Below are 15,355 nucleotides of genomic sequence, written 5' to 3' on the forward strand. Positions count from 1 at the left end.
ATCATTATAGCGTTTGAAGCTGAAAAAGGGGATGGGGCCTTGTATGAAGGGGTCCTGGCCTCAGGGGCGTATCTACCCATTGGCCGGGATGGCACTCGCCAGGGGCGCCGGCCAAAGGGGGGCGCCATCCAGCAGTGCCACCAGCAGCCAATGAGTGGACTACCCCAGGGGCTTGAACTAGCCCCGCTAGTCCCCCGGGACCCACAAGTATAAGGTAGACCGCAGTGAGAGCGGTCTGCCCGACACAGTAACAAACACGCACAGCTGTCAGACAGACTCTCTTTGGCTGCTGCGTCCACGGAGGGAGCCAGCTGGAGCTCACTCATGAGCTCCGCCTTCCGGCTCCCCCCGCAGTGGGTGATGGGAGAGACGTCATGACGTCTCTCCCATCCCATAGTGCAGAGCGAGAGCGGGCCCGGAGGAGTGGACAGCGGCGGACGTTGGCAGGAGCGGGATCAGGTAAGTGTGTGTATGTTGTTTTTTTTTGGCACAGCACAGGGGGGGGAATGTGGCTACTAGGGGGCACTGTATAGGGGGGGCCGCTACTGGGGGTATGTTATGGGGGGATGGCCACTACTAGGGGCACTGTATAGGGGGGGCCGCTACTGTAGCCACGTTATGATGGGGGGATGGCTGCTACTGGGGCCAATGTATAGGGACTACTACTACATGGGGCAATGCATAGTTGGGACTACTACTGGGGGCACTGTATAGGGACTACTGCTACTGGGGGCAATGCATAGGGGGGACTACTACTGGGGCAATGCATAAGGGGGACTAATACTGGGGGCACTGCATAGGGTGGACTACTACTGGGGGCACTGCATAGATGAGACTACTACTGGGGGCACTGCATAGAGGGGACTACTACTGGGGGCACTGCATAGAGGGGACAACTACTGGGGGCACTGCATAGGGGGGACTCGTACTGGGGGCACTTCCTGAAATTATGGGGGGCGCCAGTCCATTACCTTTCCAGGGGCGCTCGGATCCCTAGATACACCCCTGCCTGACCTCATGGCATGCCCCTGTTTTTATCACTTTAGGTGCATTCCCAGCAGTCTAGTGATACTGGGCTGCCCTTAGGCTCTCACTGCACTGTGAAAAGATGTCCTCCCCCAATTTTTCCCCCCCGCGGGTGGGTCAGCTGGACTGACCTTGAAAACCAAAAGTGTCCCGTCAAAAGCGGGACAGTTGGGAGGTATGTAACTGACTTAATGAGCCATTACCAGTTTCACTGTACCAGCCAGGTATACTGACATGAACATGGCTTAGGGGCCCATTTATTAAGGGCATGCAGTACCGCCCATGATCGCATTGCAAAATGCGATCATACCGGCCGAATGTATGACCCGGCACATGCAGGGAGACGGGCTCCGAAAAGAGCCCGTCCCTGCGATGTGGCCGGAGCGCATTCCGGGCTGCTGCGCATGCGCAGTCCCGCGGACTGCACATGAGCGGCACCCATTGCCGGCGGAGGGATCTGGAAGATCCCTCCGCCGGCTGAAATGCGGGTAAGTGTCCATAGGACACAGCGGCTAACGCTATCTTCAGATGGCGTTAGCTGCTGGTGCCAATATATTGATACATTTGGCAGCATCGCATCCCCCATAGAAGCCTATGGGGGAGGCGGCTGCCGGCGGCAATGGAGGGATCGCATCAGGTATCGGAGATAGCTGCTGCGGTCCCTCCTTCATACATTCGGGGGATACTTAGTATTTGAGGTAAACCCCTGAAAACAGAATTTACCTCAAATGCAGTTTGATAAATGGGCCCCTTAATCTTTGAGACAAATATATGCTACTGGCAGGATCAACCAGGTAGCTCTCACTGTCAAGTTAGTGTACATTGCATTGTTATATAGAGAAGGTCTTTTAAGCAAGTTAGACGTGTGAACTTTTTTTTATATATAGATTTGTGTTTAACGGTATGCAGTCGGGAAACCGGCTGCCTTAATACCAACAGCCAGCTTCCCAGCTGCTTTATCCCAGCGTGGGATAAATGACCGGTGTCTATATCTAGACGCCTGTCATTTACCTGACGCCGGGAGACCAGCGCCTGGCATCCCGATCGAAGGGATGCCGGGCCCGCGAGTGGACAGCCGGCGGGGGGAGGGTTAGGTTTAGGGCACCCGGGGGGGACTTAGGGTTAGGCACCCCTCCTGGAGGGTTAGGGTTAGGCTAGGGGAAGGGTGGGTTAGGTTTAGGCACCCCCAGGGGGAGGTTAGGGTTTGGCACCCTCCCGGGGGACTTAGGTTTAGGTAGCGGGGAAGGGGGGGGTTATGGTTAGGCACTTAGAGGGGGATTAGGGTTATGCACATGGGGGGGAGGTTAGGGTTAGGCACCCCTAAGGAAGGTTAGGGGGTTAGGTTAGTTTATACTTACCGTAGCGACGATCGGGATTTCCAGCGCTGTCGGGCTTCCGCTGCCAGGCTCTGCTGATCTGTTGGGCTGCCGCTGCCGGGATTCCATACCGATTCCGTGTTTAACACCACAATTTCCAAGATCAGTTTGAAAGTTGCCTCATTACTTCTCTGTGCTGTTGGAAGACACTCCACCTTTCAGTATTGAATGCTCGGTCTATGGTTTCCTATTTGCCTCTGTTCTAGTAAATATTGCGCCTGTCGCATATAGCACAGTATCTGGAGTAAATGGGTAACTATCTTCCACAAAATCAGCACACATCTCCTGAAATATATTGTGCTACTGTAAACATTTCATGATCTGATTGGCTACAGGCTGTTCTATCATAGCTTGCCTCACATCTGACAAGTAGGAGATAAAAAATTGCTAAGAAAACATTATTTTTAACACATATCAAATCCATCTTATAAAACAGATATAAAATCTGTAATATTTTATTTGATGCCTACAAATATTTAATCAGAGATTGAGGATCCATGTCAATGGGGGTGAGACTCCTGGGTCGCCCTGGAGTATTGACATCAGCATAGTAACGCTGTTCTATATACTGAGATGTGTTTAAAAACTCAAATGTTTGTAAAGTAATATTTTAAATTTTCTACATATTTTCACTATGTTAGGCTTACCAACTATTTATCATGACTGCTTGCACTACTTTCCAGCACCAAGCTTTGCATAATGTAGTAGCTTCCCTTTCTTTACGGTTTTAGCTCAGCATCTATTTAAGAATTACATCACTGCCACTTGCACCATGAGTGTATAATGCGTTTCTATCTGGTAAATACAAACCCAATGCAGACATTACATATTTGTGTCCTTTTGGCTCATGCCATTAATTTAGTACACAAAATTAATTGTTCAATTGTTTCTTATAATTTTCAAGCTTCTTGGGGAAGCACAGATATAGCATATAAGCATTTTTCAGGTCTGATGCATCAGTGTAATTCTTTTACTTACATAACATTTTAGTGAACAAATATGGTTTCTATTGAAAGTGCATCTAGAAACCTCTCTGACCCATTAGAAAGAAGATTCTTCAATCTTGACTAGTCATCTAACCTACTTTATCTAAATACTTATGTCACAGACACATCTGCCATTTTGTTTTTTGTTCTTCCTTATGAATTTGCAGATACCTATACTGTACGCACAGGGCAGTAGAGAACTTAGTCAGGTCACGGTAATGTCAGGGGTGTGGCCTAATGTAAGTAGGCGTGGCCACATCTCCTTAACAAAAAAGTTCATATTTGTTCCTCCACAGGGGGGCGTCATGTGCAGCGGCAGCAGTCTACTTGGTCCCACTGCAGCCCAGCACACATCAGCGTGTGCTGGGATGGGGAGACACAGGCTGCTGCAGCTGAAAGGTAAAGAAGGAGTTGCAGGCGTCGAACCCAGGCCCTTCCATCAAGCCCAGGTAATTAGTATTTGCTCCTCCCCCCTTTTGGCGCCCCTGAATGTACATGAGGGTACATTTCCAAGTTAAAACATTTATGTTTTGGGTATTGTTCTTTTTATACCTTATACAGTACTTCCTTACATAACTAACTTGAGACATCTGATATCCCTCCTAAATACTGTTTATGTTTAAAGAAAGATGCTACAAAAGTTGATGTGTGCAGAGGTAAATAAATATGTAATTATTTTTAAGTTACTGACATTGTAAAGTAAATATTTACTTATGCAATCCACTAAGTAAAGTTTATCGTCCTTTCATTATATATGCACTAGGAAACATGAATTATCTAATCTGTAGCTAATACAGACAGCAATCACCCTAGAAGTGCCATGTTATCTGGTAGACAGCTCTCTTTGTAATAATATTGGCCTTTGTCCTAATGAATTTTTTCTTGATAACCTTGTAGACAATTTCTGTAATATAATACGACCTATACCAGAAACATTTAGCAGACTTTGCTCATCTCCTTAACTGGCTGAGCATCTGTTAACTTATTGGAATCAGATCATTTAATTTTAATGCTAATCTAACTCACAGATGTGGTACAGATATAACAGTTTGTCAGACGACTATTTAACTTGCTAATGTCCACATTTCTACCTACACTTAGCTTACAGTTAATGCAAACATTTATTATTCTAGACATAGACTGCACACAGTGCATAAATAAGCACAGTAAAGTATTGCCTCCTACAGAATGTACATCTTTCCTCTAATACTCTACCAAGTTGTTACATTTTACAACATGATCTAATATAAGCCTGCATTAAGCTGCTCATGCACAGTGAGATTTCAATTGGTCAGTTTCACCTATTTGACCAATCATTGCGCAGTGCGCGAGCTTCATCCTACCTGATTACAATCCAATCTGATAATACAAGACATGATCCAGTATGGTGAAATACAGGTATGCTAAGAACACTTACTTCCCCTCCACTGCATGGAACAGCTTGTGAATATCGTGATGTGCAAAGAGCTCCTTTCTCATTAGCGTCATCCTCAAGTTGAAAGCTTGCGGTACAGTTTGAGGAGAAGTATTTATATGGATGCCAACTGAAGCCAAAATCCTGTGACCTCTCCAGAATCATGGCTGCAGGTCTAGGAGATTTAAATATCATAATCAAGTGAGTAAAGTAAAATGCAGCTTCCAAATTTAACTGTATAACTTCCCTCTGAGTGTCCCTGGATGATTGCCACCACGTGCGTGGCATTTTGAAAGTTGAGTCTGCCATTGAAGAAGATGGATGTGAAAGTCGTGGCACTGCAGCATTGCATTTTTCACACTTTGGCTCAGTACAGAGTTGATCATGATTTTTACTATATGTACAGTATAGTTCTATGCTATTAGAACCACAGGTTGTGTTTGTCCATAGGCTTCGGCCAATAGCTAAATTGCCCATTCGTGGATTACATGCTTTATCACAATGAGATACGATTGCAGCCATACTGCTAATCCCTGAAATAAAAGAAAGACACAGACTGTGATTTATAATTCTCCATAGTAGTCATGAGATCATTTCATACAATTAAACTGTTACAAAACATGAATTGAATACTTTCCTGATGTATTATTATAAAGGGGCTGATTCTGAGTTGGGGGTAAAGCAAAATATAAAACAAATAACTTTGTATCTGGAACAAACCATGTTGCAATTTAGATTTGAGTTTGTACACTCCCTTCCCAAATCTAAATCTTTCTGCACATTTGATATCTGCCCCACCTTCAGTGCAACATGGTTTTACCAAGGTGCAAAGTTATGTGCTATTTTCTTTACTCCCAACTAAGAATCAGCTGCAAAATAGTGGGGGCGACTCAATTCTTTTGCCAGCTGCTTTTTTTTTTTTAAGACACCTGACGGAGCAATTCAATTGCCGGCGCTGAATCTAAATCAGGCCCAAAGCCCATATGAAGCCATAATCAAGCAATTGTGTTTATTTTGGTGATAAATTAGGTGGGTAGAAAAGTAATCAAAGAATCTTCCAGACGAAGATACTTTGAAATAATAAATTTTTGTACTCTTGTAATTATGGACAAATAGCAATGTATAAACACTACATAGTCCCTAATTATAACAATCTACCATCAGGTTATGACAGAGACATACACCATCTGAGTTCTACAAAGCAATTTAAAAGTTTCATAGAACACTTCTAAAGCATTAACGGTACTATTATATATGCAACAACCACATGATACCAGATTGTGAAATGGGTATTACAGAAATGGCGATTAAGTAATAATATTAAATAAATAGAATGATAGGTCACTCCAGTTTTAATTTATTTTCTATACATTATTAAGCGCTTGCGGTAGAGCACAATACTTTAATAAAATGGTTTTGTGAAAAAACCTTTATTGTAGTTCCCCTCCCTAGGCCATACAGTACCTTCCAATATTTGTAAATACAGGGGAATGACTGTGGCAACTGATGTTGGGACAGTATGACTGATATGAGGCGCAGTCCGATGGCCATGAGGGGAAGCAGTGGTCTACCTGCTCTGGCCTGGCAGGAAATTAGAATGAAGTAGAGAACACTGCACATGTGAGAAGTCTTGTTACTTTACTTATTGAACCACCCTCATAGGTATTTAGAATAGTAATTGAGAAAGACTTTAGCATGAGTTGCTTATCTTAACATGTATTGCAATATGTGTAACTAACATTTTCTGTTTTTAATAAAGAATACAACCGATGCATTGTACAACAGGAGCCGGGGACACGATGCTGCATATTTATCATCCCATAGGGTTTCAACATCAATTGAAGTTAAAACCTACGGATGATAAATATGAGGTTTTAAATCAACTTAAATCTGTCCTTTAGTAAATTTACCCCAGGGTTTGACAAATTTTTCTAAAATCTAGGAGCCAGGATGAAAGTATAGGAGCCAGATCACTGTCCCCCAAAATAAATTACAGGAGTGATTGAGGAGCACAGCTGTATGTGTTATGCAACTGTACACTATACTAGTCCACAAAATGGTCACAGTTGAATGGATATAGTAACATGGAGGCCCCCTCACTGCTCTGCACAGCTCCTCTGCTCCACCCAGCACCCTCCAGTAATAACGGACCACATTTCATATAAAACAATGGTGCCAGAAAGTACAACAGAACCCCCCTCCCCTCGTGGTCACATCACTATCCCTCTGAAGCCGCTCCGTAATCCCTGGCCACGCATAGACCCTATTACCGGGGAGCTCTATGCAGCCAGAGACAGGCGACAGTAGACAGCCGGGACATTCAGGAGGATCAGCGTAGACTGAGATGGGTCAGAGCAGGACAGGAGGAGTCAGCACAGGATGGGACGGACAGGTGGAGTCAGCGCAGGCCAGGGCAGACACAGACACAGCAGTCACCACAGACGACACTCAGCACATGCACTCCTGTGCATGAAATGAACACCACAATACTATTGGCATGAATCTCCGCGGGGTCTGATGAGGATCTGCTTCCTCTCTCACTGCAAAATCTGGTAGGCAGGCAGCAAAATCTGGTCGCCATGGTGACCTGGCCCCTGGTATTTGTCAAGCCCTGATTTACACCATAGTGAGATTGTGAAAAAAAAGAGGAGGTGAAGGGCCCATATTAGGATGTATATTAGTGCAAAAGGTGGTGAAAAAGGCATAATATCTTATTTGACACAAAGATTAAAAAAATTAGCATCACAATCCAAAACCAAATGTATATATTCACATTGCAAAAATCAAATCACTTCTTTGTCAGAGCATATAGTCAGAAACTTTGGTATTGCTGGGTCTTCTTTGATAATTAAGTAATTAATCATCCGATGCCTCCAACATTAGATTCATATCAATTAAGTTCTTCAATTCATTAACATCGGTCCCAACCGATCAAATTAATCAATTCATCAACATTGGACTCATCAATTAAGTTCTTCAATTCTTCAACATCGGTCCCAAGCCGATCAAGTTCATCAATTCATCGACATTGGATTCAAATCCATCAAGTTCTTCAATTCATCAACATCGGTCTCAACCAATCAATTTCATCAATTCATCAACATTGAATTCATATCAATTAGGTTCTTCAATTCTTCAACATCGGTCCCAAACCGATCAAGTTCATCAATTCATCAACATCGGAATCAAATCCATCAAGTTCTTCAATTCATCAACATTGGTCTCAAACCGATCCAGCTCTCATTCCAGTATCATTGGCCCTAATCCGATTCTGCCCATTCCTTCAGTATTTTATGTCCAGTCCCATTCCAACCTCCTGTTCAATAAAGACATTCTATTCCTGTTCTCGCCTTCGGGCCCATCATCCACTGCCATATCTCTATCTCCTCACATTGTGAGAAAGTCCTGGCTCAAGCCGCTTAAATTCATTCACGTTTCTCAAATCTCCTTTTCAGTCTCCCACGCCTGTTCCAACCCAAACCAACCCTCAGGTCGTGACACTCACTTGGTGATTATTGGGCCTATTTATTATAGTTAGAATACCTTTAGGCCATTAAAGCCTACCAACCAGTGACAGATGTGGGCTACCAGTCCACTGTATGTGTAAAACAACAACGTTGGTTCACGCATGATGATGCAGGGCTGGATAGCAAAAGCATCATACTTCTGCCAGCCAGCAGTGTGGTAAAAACGGTAAAACAGAATTTTCTACCACTGTGATAAGTAGCACCTATGTGTACGAATTACATAATAACTGAGCAGCAGTAATTATTTAACTTTTTTTCTTTATTCTAGTATTTGGCATGTTCTGGATAACAGGTTTTCAGACAAAAGTTCCAATAGCTGAACTTACAATACATCTTGCTCTTATCACATAGCTCCTCTTTAATAACACTGAATGCCCTTACATGCCATTGTTACCTACATAATCAATATTAGGCCTGGCAAACCTGTGGCTCTCCAGCTGTTGTGACACTACAAATCCCAGCATGCTTTACCAGCCTATCGGTGGTAGGGTATGCTGGGACTTGTACTTTCAGAACAGCTGGAGAGCCACAGGTTGGCCAGGCATGCTCTATATAAATAAATATACACATATGTATAGCTAATATTAAATCTAGTTATTTTGCACTAATCATAGTTCACAGCATTTTCTACATACAAAAGGAATCAAACCACCATATTTACTAAGTGGCAGGTGTCGAACAATTGAGGGAACAAAAATTAGTCAAAGGAAGGCTCCTTCCACCCTCTGAACAATCAGCATGTCCCAATGTATTCCTAGGACAGTGAGCAGGACATTTTAACTAGAACAAAAATTAACCCTTAAATGCATGTTTCCAAGGTATAAGGGGCCTATTTATCATTAAATATTTGCGGCATACTCCCTGAAAACAACCCTTTTTGGGGGATTCCTACAAATATTAAGTATAACCCCTATGTATGAAGAAGGGATGGCAGCAGATATCTCCAATATCATCTGTGGTCCCTCCACTTTCTGACAGCAGCCTCAGCTCGCATAGGTTTCTATGGGAGTTGCAAAGCTGTCAGATTTCCCAAGCATTCCAGAATTTGGTGTTGTGCTGCTGTAGCCTATAGGCACATGCGTGGTCAGTAGACTGCGCAAGCGATGGAGTCCCAAAAGAGGAGTGAAGAGACTGCTGATGAGGTCACTTCACTCCGAGCACATCGCAAAGACGGGATCCTTTTGGAGTCCCTGTCTCTGCATGTGTTATTTGATACATGCCGGCAGTATTATCATACACTGCAATGCAATTTTGGGTGCTAATATCGTGCCAGAATCACATTGAGAATGTGATAATTGATAAATGGGAAGCTTAATTAAACCATTTTTTTTAAAAGAGCACTGCCAACATAAAGAAACAAGCCAAAAAAAATTGTCAACATTGCTTTTTTTTATTTTTTTATATTTGACTGCAATATAATTCAACATTAGAATTTTTCATGTTATAATAACAAAAAATGTATAAAAATATAAGATCCAATTGAGATGCCATTTGGTATTGACAATCAAAAAAACATCAAGGAATAAACAGAAAGTTTTGGGGAAATATTTGGGCATGTAGCCTTGGAATGTCCTTAAACCTAGTGGTATACCAAATTAAAGCTTCTTATGTTCTGTTATGTTTTGAACATATTTTATTATTGTCCTGTCCTGAGAAATGTATTTTTTTTTGTATGCTCACAAATGCCAAAAGTTGTGGATTTTCTACATTTTGAAACGCTTATAACTCAATAGTAATCTGAGATAAACCCAAAATTCAAGATTTGTAACCAGCTCTGATGTCCCATTTAGTATACAGACAGCAATAAAAATTGGGAAATGTAAGGTAAGAAAGTAATTAGTTGGTGTGGAATGACCCAAAGGTTAAAATGACCTTTAGTAAATTCAGAAATTTTGAAAATCAACCTGCCGTTGATCACTGTGATCAAAACACATCTGAACCCGCCATTTGGTAAATTTTCACCAAGATGTTTCCAATCATGTAGGTTTGGACTGCAATTTAATGACAATTCAATTTGTACAGAAGTAGAAGATCATATATATTATTTTCTTTATGCCTTCCTCTCAAAAAACAACATTAGTGTGGGTGCAGCACCTAAAAATGGCTAAAATTGATGTTGGAATGAGAACAGTACAAAAAGTGAATAAAACATCTACCAAGAGTTCATGTATACACATTTATATAATGCCTATTTTGGAAAATTCAGATCCTGATTATACTAACACTGGTAATTTGTACCCGTAGTTTGCCAGGTTGAGAGCTATTGTTCCCGTGTGTTGCAGGTTTTTTCCTCTCTCTTCCTCCACCTTCCCATGTCGTGTCTCTCAACCTTCCTCCTCCCATGTCCCTCTCTCTCCCGCACTTCCTCCTATCTCTCTCCCACTCTTATTCTCTTCTTTCCCTCTTTCTCTCAGTTCTACCTTTCCCTTCCTCCTCCAATCTGTCTCTCCCTCTCAACTCTCTCACTCGTCATCCAATCTCTCTCCCACTTCCACCTGTTTCTCACCCTCTTTCTTCCATCACTCCAGTATCTATCTCTCCATCTTCCTCTTCCTCCCATCTCTTTGAATCTCTTCCTCCCATCTCTCTCCCACTCCTCCCAAATCCCTCTGTCTCTCCCACCCTTCTCTATCTCAAGATTGGGACCTTTTCTCCCGCATGGTGGGGATGGAGAGTAGTTCAGACCCTTCTCCTTGGGGATGGGGGGAGTAGTGACATATGACCATGCCTGCAGTCAATGCTTAAAACACTGGTGTTCAGAAGAAGGCCATCAGTGAGAGACGTGGGTAGACGAGGTGCATGTGCCTCCATTCAGCTCTTATTGGTGACATTTAATGGCTGTGAGAGGGAGTGAGAGGGTAAGCAGGGTTGAGCATACTGTTATGTCATTCCTAGCAGCCACTAAGAGCTCTAATTGGGACAAGGCCTCCCCTCATATCTAGTGTGCAACTGCTAGACTGACATTTAGACTGCTTATATTATAGATCAATGCTCTATAGTTGAATGTTATTGCTAACATAGAGGGTCCATGCTGCTTCTTGTCAATACACTGACAACTGGAAACAATTCAACTTCAGAGCTCTGACTAGCTAACACCTGTGTAATGCTGGGCATACACTGTCAGATAACATTTCTGTCAGACCGACAGACCTTTTATCCGACTAGCTGAAACCATCAGGTATCGTGGCCATACACTGGCAAATATTTCACATGTCCATGATATCTACGTTCCTTCACAGGGGAAGAAACATTTCCCTCTTCCCCCCTGTGAAGGAACAGGGGAAGTATCGGACCAATGTTGCAATGCATACACTGCCGGTTGCGGCCGACTAATCATTGAATCCTTTGGGCATGCTGGACGATTTAAACATGTCTGACATACTGATAATTAGAGGTCGGTAGCGGCAATACACTGTACCATTATCGGGGTGATCTGCCAATATATGGCAAATCGGCTAGATAATTGTATAATGTATGCCCAGCATTAGACACGGACACTGCATATAGAGACATTCCCTTTTCCTGAAAGTCAATGTTGTAGCTCTGAAAAGGATAAGTTCCACAAAACTACAGTTCTGCTAGTTTGGGAGAAGGGAGATGTTGGCTAAATATTACATTTTAGTTGATGTTACACTTTTAGATAAAAAATAATTAAATGCCTAAGGGGCATATATAGTACAACCGCTATTTTTAATGCAAATGTGATAAATATTTTTTCTGTAAATTTGCAAAGTGAAAATTAATATTTTCACGCGTATTTACCATTGTTCTCTTGCCAGGATATGGGCTCTGATAAGAGCTGGAAGCAGTGTTATAGCATTATGCTATCACACTGCTTCCTAGTTCAGGTTCCCAGCAGTAAATGCGCATGTGTGGCCATTGGGCGCCCCATGCGTCACCAGGGGGCGACGGGGAGGGATCAAGATCCCTCTACAAAAAAAGTTGTGCAATATAGTAGCCCATAGGCTACTACAGGCTACAACAGGATAACACCATCTGGAGATAGTGTTATTCTATCGGGGGCCAAGCTTCGCATTCTGGAGATTGGTAAATCCGGCATCACAGTAGCCCCCATAGAAACCTATGGGGGCTGCATTTGTGGACTAAAATGGAGCAACTGCAGCAGATATCGGAGATAACTGTTGCAATCACTCCATAGTACATATGGGGGATTCTTAATATTTGTGGGTACCTGCCACCCCCCTGAATATTTAAGGATAGATAGGCCTCTAATTGTAAAAATATACTATATAAAAAATAGGCAGCAGTTTAGACAATTAAATATTTTAGTGATGCAAAGGAGGGTATATTTAATAAAGTAATTTAAAGCCATTGCCTTATTGTGAAGCTTCAAGGAAGGCCCAATATACACTCCGAGGGGTAAATTTACTAAAGTACTAGAAGTGGAGATGTTGCCCATAGCAACCAATCAGATTCTACTTAACATTTAATTAGCACCTTCTAGAAGATAATAGTAGAATCTGATTGGTTGCTATGGGCAACATCTCCACTTCTAAAAACTCTCAGTTTAGCAAATTTACCACTCGGAGTGTATATTGGGCCTTCCTTGAAGCTTCACAATAAGGCAATGACAACAATTCTGAGGGATGCGGTCATAATTCCAATGGCTGGGGTTCCGGCGCTCAGAATGCCGGCGCTGGGCATCCCAACATCTGTCAGAATCCCGGTGCCAGCATCCCAAAGGTAAAGTAGCGGGGTTAGGAGGAGGGTTAGAAGTTAAGGTTAGGCACTAGGAGGGGAGGTTAGGTTTAGGGTGAAGGGAGAGGGAGGGTTAGGGAGAGGGTGAGGGATAGGATACCGACAGGTGTCGGTATCCTAACCCTGTCTGGATGCCAGAGTCAGGATTCCCAATCCCAGTTCTGACTGATGATATGGCAACTCATCATATCTTGTGCTGTTAGTACTATTGATTGTCTTCTTTGATCACAGTTGTTGTACTTAACTCAACCATTCAGTTTTAAAGTTGAAGATATTCCACATAATATTGCTCTTACATTATTAACCATTACATGTGTACAGTAGCTAAAGTTACATCCACAGTAGCTCGACTGCTGTGTTAAAAATTTGCATAGTTTTAAAATACTTCAGTTACCTAGGGCAAAGTAATAATGAGTGTGCATTACACATTTTTGAATACACAAACATTTCAGTTATGCAGACTGCATATTTATCCAAGTCACATACATGTCCTTTCAGAATATTCATTGGCATGCTTGTCCTTTCCACCATTCTTTATAAAAATGCTTGAGGCAGTAACCCAAATGTCTAATTATCTTTAGTCTACATAATACACAGGCACAGAATGCACAGCAAGCTCTAAAGATAAAATGACTCTACTGTTTATTGCACAGATTGCTATAAGTACATGAAAGAGAATGCTATATGGGTATGCTATAAAGAACGGGGTAAACTCTCATTTGTAATGGTTTTACATAAGTATATAGCAAAGGTAAATGACTGTATTGTAATAGATTGACTAGATCAGTACTATATTACAATATACATTATGGCTAGTGAAATAAGAAAGGTTGAATGCAAATTGATTGGTATCTAATGGATAATTCATATGCATTCTGCACTTTTTATTATAAAAATATATCTGGAGTAATGTCACTTTAACTTCTCTATTTGAATATTTTGGACTCCGCTGCAGCCTCGCCTCTGTAGCCGCCACTCCTCCCAGATAATGAGCTTGACAGTCCCGCAGCACCTGGGCCATGTTGCTTTGTCACCCAATCACCTCAGTTGAGAGGAAACTTTATACTAGTTTTCACACCCTTATGGGTCAAATTTCGAAAAATCCCTGCTTAGTGGATGCTTACATCATAGAAGGAATATACTCCCCAAATTGCATGTTTCTAAGTCCAGGGGTTTGGGCTGGGCATTGATGAGTCAGTCAGTCAGGAGACTGCACAGGGGAGGAAACCTTTTACCCCTTTTCACCCATTTAGGAATTGACTTTAAAGAAAATCCCTGCTTAGTGGCTGCCTATGTCGTGGAAAGCATATAGGGCTTCATTCAGAGGCGGCCGTACGGTCTACGACCGCCTCGATGTTCGTCCAGTGCGCATGCGCACGAGGGAGCCGGCTCCTTCGTGCGCATGCGTGAGACCCGCTACGACTGACAGCGCCGGTCATAGCGGGTCTCTTTCCAAAGGGGGCGAGCTGTCGATTTTGATTGACAGCTCGCCCCGTTTGTAAGGCGGGCCGGGGGGTGGCAGCCCAAACGGAGGCGTTCCCATGGGAACGCCTGCCGTTTGGGGGAGGCCCCACTGACATCACTAGTGATGTCAGTGGAGGGCTTCTGGCTCTGACAGAGCCAGAAGCTCTCCGGGGCTTACGACAAGTGAGACCCTACCCTAGGGTCTCGTTGTAAGTCCCGATGGTCGCGATGGTCTATGACCATCGCGACCACCACCCTAGCGGTCGTTAGAGCTGTGGGTGTAAACCCACAGCCTAACGACCGAAACAGAGGCGGCCGGGCAGGATGCAAGCGGCCGCCCAGTTTCTGACCAACCGCTTGCATCCTCCGACCGCCTCTGAATGAGGGCCATTGGGCTTCATTCAGAGGCAGCCGTACGGTCTACGACCGCACGGCCGCCTCGATGTTTGTCCAGTGCGCATGCGCACGAGGGAGCCGGCTCCTTCGTGCGCATGCGTGAGACCCGCTACGACTGACAGCGCCGGTCGTAGCGGGTCTCTTTCCAAAGGGGGCGAGCTGTCGATGTTGATTGACAGCTTGCCCCGTTTGGAAGGGGGTGGCAGCCCAAATGGAGGCGTTCCCATGGGAACGCCTGGCATTTGGGGGAGGCCCCACTGACATCACTAGTGATGTCAGTGGAGAGCTTCCGGCTCTGACAGAGCCAGAAGCTCTCCGGGGCTTACGACAAGTGAGACCCTACCCTAGGGTCTCGTCGTAAGCCCCGATGGTCGCGATGGTCTATGACCATCACGACCATCATCCTAGCGGCCGTTAGAGCTGTGGGTGTAAACCCACAGCCTAACG

The 15,355-nt window shown here is 43.7% G+C and overlaps 1 protein-coding gene across 3 annotated transcripts in view; it reads right to left on the reverse strand.

The window, feature by feature from the left end:
- The window catches only part of NTN4 (netrin 4), a 212,618-nt gene that overhangs the window by 101,114 nt on the left and 96,149 nt on the right, over positions 1-15,355 (reverse strand). For all 3 annotated transcript variants that reach the window (XM_088454585.1, XM_088454584.1, XM_088454586.1), the window contains exon 2: positions 4,806-5,335. In XM_088454585.1, the coding sequence (XP_088310711.1) occupies positions 4,806-5,335 (530 nt within the window). The remainder of the gene's footprint in view (positions 1-4,805; positions 5,336-15,355) is intronic.

Source organism: Taudactylus pleione, unplaced genomic scaffold (genome assembly GCF_031769625.1).
Source record: "Taudactylus pleione unplaced genomic scaffold, aTauple2 ptg000040l, whole genome shotgun sequence".
NCBI classification, from domain to species: domain Eukaryota; kingdom Metazoa; phylum Chordata; class Amphibia; order Anura; family Myobatrachidae; genus Taudactylus; species Taudactylus pleione.